The sequence below is a fragment of the Monosiga brevicollis genome, genomic scaffold (assembly GCF_000002865.3).
Source record: "Monosiga brevicollis MX1 MONBRscaffold_3 genomic scaffold, whole genome shotgun sequence".
In the NCBI taxonomy this organism is placed as follows: domain Eukaryota; class Choanoflagellata; order Craspedida; family Salpingoecidae; genus Monosiga; species Monosiga brevicollis.
Window position 1 is genome coordinate 1,635,303 of NW_001865040.1, and position 6,000 is coordinate 1,641,302.

Genomic DNA, 6,000 nt, shown 5'->3' on the forward strand with positions numbered 1-6,000 from the left:
CTTACACCAACGGACAGCACCACTCAGTGGGGGCATCTGACATGTACACACAGACGCGCTGGCAATGATAGTCATATTATAACTAGAAATGCTCAGACAGTCAATCGAATATAGTCTTGCCCAAGACATACAGTGCGGCTGCGAGAGCACCCGCAACAGGAAGAGTGATAATCCAGGCCAAGATGATGCGACCAAGAAGGCGCAAGTCAATGGCACCTCGCCCAAGGCCGTCGCTAAGACCCACGCCAGATATGCAGCCTACCAAAACCGCGGTTGTGGAGATTGGAAGTCCAAGCACCGTGGCGGTTAGGATGCTTACGCTCGCGCCAAACTGCGCTGCAAAGGCTTTTGAGAAACTTAGACGGGTGATCCCACTGCCCACCGTCTCCATGACTCGTTGTCCATAGGTGGTCAAACCAGCTACGATAGCCACACCTCCAAGGAAGTTGACCCAGAACGGAAGGCTCAAATGTGAGTCGAGATGATTGCGCCAGAAATTGATAACTACACTGAGCGGGCCCAAGGCGTTGGCCACGTCGTTGCCGCCGTGCGCAAATGCCACCGTACACGCACTAGCCACCGTCAAGGGCGCAAAGTATGCCTCACAGGGACCATATGAGTTGGTTGCTCCAAGCACTTCTAGGTCACCATCGCCAGTATGCTGCTGTTGCCTCGATGCAATGGTCGTCCTTCCACCATCGGGTGCCGAGAGCGGTAGGAGCAGCTCTTCGTCATTACTGTCAGCGTCCAAGTCTTGGTGGGTCGTTGGCGCTGCTGCTCCTTGCTCATCATGCTGCAGGTCTTCTAGGGCAGTTCCCATCTCATGATCTGGGTGGCAATCGTTGGTCTCATACTCGTGGCGGTGCCGGCGAATCCAACCGAGAAGCCAGAAGCGACCAGCTAGACCCGCTACTACAAATGTGCCAACAAAAATGGGCACATATATCTGGCCCAGAGCTTGTTCTGGGGAGTCTGTGCGGGGGCGTAAAAGGTCAGGGCCGCCTGCCACGACAAAAACGGCGTCTGTGGCCAGATTGAGGGCAAAAAGGTACGGCAGGCTCAGTTCGGCCCTGCGGAGGCGTGAGGTGGGTTTAAGCACGAGATGCTTGAGCATGAGGTAGATGCCAAAGGCAATCAAGCCACCAAGGAGTGGCGATACGATCCAGCTGGCAGCAGTTAGACCAATGTTCTGGCCCTGAAGAAACCTCCCTCGGCCCTCGGCAATGGCGAAGCCGATGACGGAGCCGATGATGGCATGAGTCGTGCTCACGGGCAAGGCAGCGATGGTGGCAACTGTGACCCAGAGGAAGGTGGCCGCGATGGCGGCAAACATCCCAATGGCAAAGCGACGCGGGGAGCCAAAGTCATTGACGCTGATGATGTCTGACTCGATGGTGCTCTCCACGCCACCGCCCACGAGCGAGGCGCCCAGGAGCTCAAAAATGGCACCCACCACAATCGCGCGTTGAAACGTGAGTGCCTTAGAGCCTACACTCGTGCCAAGGGCATTGGCTACATCATTGGCGCCCGCAGCCCAGAGCATGGCAAAGGCCACCAGGCTGGATAAAGCCAGTAGCGTATCCTCGACCGCCATGACGCCTCGATCACGCTTCCTCGAAACACCGAGCAGCCAGGAACTCTCAAAGGGTGACGAGCAGCCAGGAACTCTCAAAGGGTGGAGAAACAACTCCAGCTTCAAGAGCAGAGAAAGAGCAAGGGAAGATCGGGACGTGGGAGGAATTTGCTGCCCTGGCAATCTGGCGCAAACGCAGGGCATCTCAAGTCCAGTCGCGCCCAGTGAAGGCAGGCAGGAGCCAATACCCCAAAGTCGCGTCCGCAGTCACCGCGACACGACTGCTTGCGAAAGTGTGCGCGTCTTGTGCAATTCTGTAGTTCATGATGACATGACTGGTGACAGAATCGCACAATGTCATCAGTTTGTCAGTTTATTTACAAAGAGGAAGTTTAGTTTGTCCCTTCCCGCGTTCGCGGCGCTGCACATGAACAGCATTGGCTGGGATTGATAGCTCCAAGAATGGAATTGGAAATGACGTTGTGGCGCAAAGTGCACACGGCGATACGAGAGCGGCTGGTTTGAAGCTCACGATGAAAGACGAAAAAAAAAAAAAAAAAGCAAATCAAGACAGACATGGTACAATGAGGGGGCAAGCCTATCACGCGTGGGATTGAGGCAAAAGTCGTGCCATCTCCTCATCGCGAGGTGTGTGAAGGGTTTCTTGCACCTGAAATCGGCGCGAGCCAACGTGGGTGAGGGCGAGGCGAGATTCAAGTAGGCAGCGCACATAAAGGAACCAGCAGTGGGGTCAAGGTTGGCGTAACCGTACCGAGTGCAGGGTAATAGCGTCGGGGATGTTCTCGTCGTCATCCAACAAAATTTCAGTCACAATAGCAATGCGGACTGAGGCAATGATGGAAGTAACACCAAGCGCCAACACAGCAATGGTATTGACAAGGTGGGGCAGGATGCCGGCAAGAACGCCAACATCACCGTCGCAGCTCGGGCGAAAGTATCCGGGGGCGGTGTCGTCGCGCAGACAGTCAGCAATGATCTGGGCTGAGAAATAAGCGTGCAGGCCACTCGCCAGCAGGCACAGGCAATGACAGCCAACGGAGAGGCCCCAAGCGCGCTCAAAGCGCAGCGTGTCGACATCTGATGACCATGTCTTGCAGTTGACGTGGCGGGCTGAGCGAATGGAAGCAAAAAACCCAAGAAAGGCAGCCAGGAAGGAGGCCACCATGGCCGTCACTGCTAGCGCATCCACATCTTGCATGGTGAAGGGAAGGGGTAGGGTGAGAAGGAGAACGGCCAGAGAAAAGCCCATTTGACACATGGTCGCAACACGCATGGATGCGGCGCGTTTGCCAGTAAAGTGAGTGCCCATGATGGCACGGCTGTCCAGATCAGCGGCACTAGCCACACCAATTGTGACCAAAGCAGTGGCGCCAATGATGATCCAGCCCAAGGTCTGCATCCGCCGACATGGAAAAAAAAACAAAAACAAGATGAGGACCAGGGTTGGACGTGCATCCACCGAATCCCCAGCTAAATTCGCAAGGTTTTCCAGATATACCCAACCAGGCAACAGATGGCATCTGCCCTGGTCGGATATCTTCTGTTCGGGGCAAGGGAAACAAAGCATGGCACGAGGCAACAAACCTCAGTGAGATTGATCTGGAATGTCGCATGCTTGCTGTAATCTTGGAAAGCGATGATGGCAATGAGGCTCGCCACGGCTGTGAAAACGCTCATGAACATGGTCACCACGGCCCCCGCATGCAGATCGGCGGATCCCCACACCAACTACCGAGACAAGTATTGCCACGCTGCGTGAGTCGTATGGCATCGGGATTTGTCAGGCCGTGCCCGTTTAGAGTGACTATAATGTCCTCTCCTCGGGGTCAGACTGAGACACTGTGGGTAAACGCGCAGTGTGTGTGTGTGCTCCAATTGATGGAGATAGGGCAACAATATGATACGATGCAGAACGTACGGCTTTGATGCGCTTTGGTGAGAGGTGAGAGCCAGCCGAATTGACCACAACCAGCATGCCCGCTCCTGAGAGGATGGACATGAGCCCGGTCGCGCCGGCAAAGATAAACAAGTACACGAGACGCTGTTCATTCGTAGGTACCAAAGGCAACGAATGAGATTTGGCGTTCTAGACTGAGGAGGGAGGATCAGAGTTTGAGTGAAAGGCGCGCTTCCTACGCACCAGCGTGAAGGGCTGAGCACCGGTGGTGCCAATGTGTACCGAATGGGCCTTGGTCATTTTGGTGACGGCCCCTTGTACTGCGGCACTGCCCAGAAGAACGGCGCCACAGACAATCATGGCCACGGCAATGGCTGTCGAGCGGGTCATCCGGCGTTCAAAAATGCGCTAAGGTCCCGTATGCGCATGAGAATGGACAGACTTTGGAATCGTTTTGCGTGCAAGTGTGTGGGAGGAGAGCGAGGTCGCACTCTGGCGCGAGGCTTGCGAAGGCTTGCAGCAGCCAGGGTCAAAAAAGCGTTGCGACACAAAGCGTACCTGCTTGGAGGCGCTGAGGGGCAGGCGGTCGTTGGCCATGGTGCTGGTGCTGGTGCTGGGTTCTGCTGAGGTCGGTTGGGGCAGAGATCGTTGTCGCTGAGTTTGCAATCGGGGCTCGTTGAGTCAAACCGCGAAGGAAAGTACAAAGGCCAAGAGGTCTGAGTAGGCAACGTGCGCGGGGCCAAAAAAAATGAGTACTGCTGCTGAGCAAAAGCTTGGCGTCCCGAAGCCGCGATCGCGAGGATAGGGTGCAGCAGGAGATGGTCCCATCAAACAGATTGATCCCAGGTCTCCATCTCCACAACGATGCGCCTCAAACCAATCTCAGCAGGCACAAGCACCTCTGCCTCCCGACACGACACGACCTGATCCCCCCCCTGATCTCTTTGATGTGACACAGCCTGTCGACCCACCCCCTGTATCCAGAAAAAAAAAGAAGAAGAAGAGAGAGATGTATGTGTGTGTGTGTCCCTATGCAACAACACACCCATCAGATGAAAAAACAAAAAGCAAAACATCAAATGGAAAAACACACAGACACAAAGTCTCGCGTTTGGAGGAGATTGTCAGATTTTAGATGCTCGCTTTCTGGATAAAAAGGCTCGATTGAAACCTCCATTTGAGGAAACAGGTCAGGGGGAACAGGGGAGTGCTCAGCACTCGGTCGGGACAGGGACCAAGGGCCCTGTAAGCTTCAAGAGTGTAAAACTCGGTCGGGTCAATGAGTCGGATGGGGACGAGCGCAGCCACTGCAATTGCGCTTCCATTCGGCTTGGCCGTCGACATAGACTTCGCGCTTGAACACGGGAACGGTGGCCTTGAGTTCGTCAATAGCAAAAGCCACTGCGTCGAGGCCAGCTCGTCGATGAGCCGATGAGATGTAAATAGCCACGCTTGCTTCAGAAACCGGGACCTCTCTACAATACGGGTTCCCAATCAGCAGAGGTGCACATGACATGAATGATAGCAACAAGCAAGGAACAGCGGCAACCGCACGGTGAGGCAAGTCCGATCTGTCACTCGCGTCAATGCCAGGCACGGACCCCAGGCGATGCTCGATGGCACAGCGCTCCAGATCCCAGCGCTCCAGACACGTGGCGGCAATGGCGCGCATCTTTTTGACAGCCATCGTCTCGTAGGCCTCATACTCTAGACGAGCTACCATCTTGCCTAAAGCAGCGCAGACATCATGTTCATGTTCATGTTCATGGACACACGCGTCAGGCCGTCAGCGAGTCCTGTGGCAAAGGCCCTTTTTTTTTTTGCCGCCGCGCCTCTGCCATATGCAGGTAGCCAAGTTCTATTACAAACCTTGAAAGGTGTTGCGGGTGATGCCCACAAACGTGCTGATGGCACCGGCTTCGGGCACTGTCACTAGCTTGTGCAAGGCCAGGGTGTCCAGAGCCTCATATCGCAGGGCAACGTGGATCCGGGCGTTGTCCTGCCCAGAGGGTTGTGCATCAACCATGTCCAAGGATGGTGCGCCCGTCTCACGGTAATAAGAAACCCTTCTTGTCCGAGATCAAAGCGCACCACACACCAGCTCACAACTCACAATCCCATCGGCCAAAGACGGGCATCAAGCTCCGTGCTGCCCCGCTGTTCGAAAAGCCGATGCGAGGGGAAGGGGAGGGGAAGGCGGTGGGGGAGCGAGAGTGTGTGAGAATGAATCGTTTGGCGAAAAGAAAAAAAAAAAAAAAGAGAGAGAGAGAGAGATGAATTGGTTTGAAATAAAGAGCAAAGACACAAAGGAAAAGCACAACTACCAAAGAGAGAGAGAGAGAGAGAGAGAGAGAGAGAGAGAGAGAGAGAGAGAGAGAGAGAGAGAGAGAGAGAGAGAGAGAGAGAGAGAGAGAGAGAGAGAGAGAGAGAGAGAGAGAGAGAGAGAGAGAGAGAGAGAGAGAGAGAGAGAGAGAGAGAGAGAGAAAAGAGAGAAAAAAAAAAAAAGACG

At 54.6% G+C, this 6,000-nt stretch overlaps 3 protein-coding genes across 3 annotated transcripts; all 3 read right to left on the reverse strand.

Annotated features, from left to right (window-relative positions):
• Nucleotides 1-206: 206 nt before the first annotated feature.
• MONBRDRAFT_5896 (uncharacterized protein) lies at nucleotides 207-1,594 on the reverse strand (the record flags this gene model as incomplete). The annotated part of the gene is made up of 4 exons (XM_001743391.1): nucleotides 207-233; nucleotides 263-627; nucleotides 649-737; nucleotides 855-1,594. The coding sequence occupies 4 exons, from the start codon at nucleotides 1,592-1,594 to the stop codon at nucleotides 207-209; spliced, it is 1,221 nt and encodes a 406-aa protein (XP_001743443.1).
• Nucleotides 1,595-2,324: 730 nt separating this feature from the next.
• MONBRDRAFT_35950 (uncharacterized protein) lies at nucleotides 2,325-4,088 on the reverse strand (the record flags this gene model as incomplete). Its single annotated transcript, XM_001743392.1, has 4 exons — nucleotides 2,325-2,987; nucleotides 3,179-3,322; nucleotides 3,735-3,899; nucleotides 4,050-4,088. The coding sequence occupies 4 exons, from the start codon at nucleotides 4,086-4,088 to the stop codon at nucleotides 2,325-2,327; spliced, it is 1,011 nt and encodes a 336-aa protein (XP_001743444.1).
• Nucleotides 4,089-4,767: 679 nt separating this feature from the next.
• MONBRDRAFT_14411 (uncharacterized protein) lies at nucleotides 4,768-5,517 on the reverse strand (the record flags this gene model as incomplete). The annotated part of the gene is made up of 3 exons (XM_001743393.1): nucleotides 4,768-4,962; nucleotides 5,089-5,219; nucleotides 5,361-5,517. The coding sequence occupies 3 exons, from the start codon at nucleotides 5,515-5,517 to the stop codon at nucleotides 4,768-4,770; spliced, it is 483 nt and encodes a 160-aa protein (XP_001743445.1).
• Nucleotides 5,518-6,000: the final 483 nt, after the last annotated feature.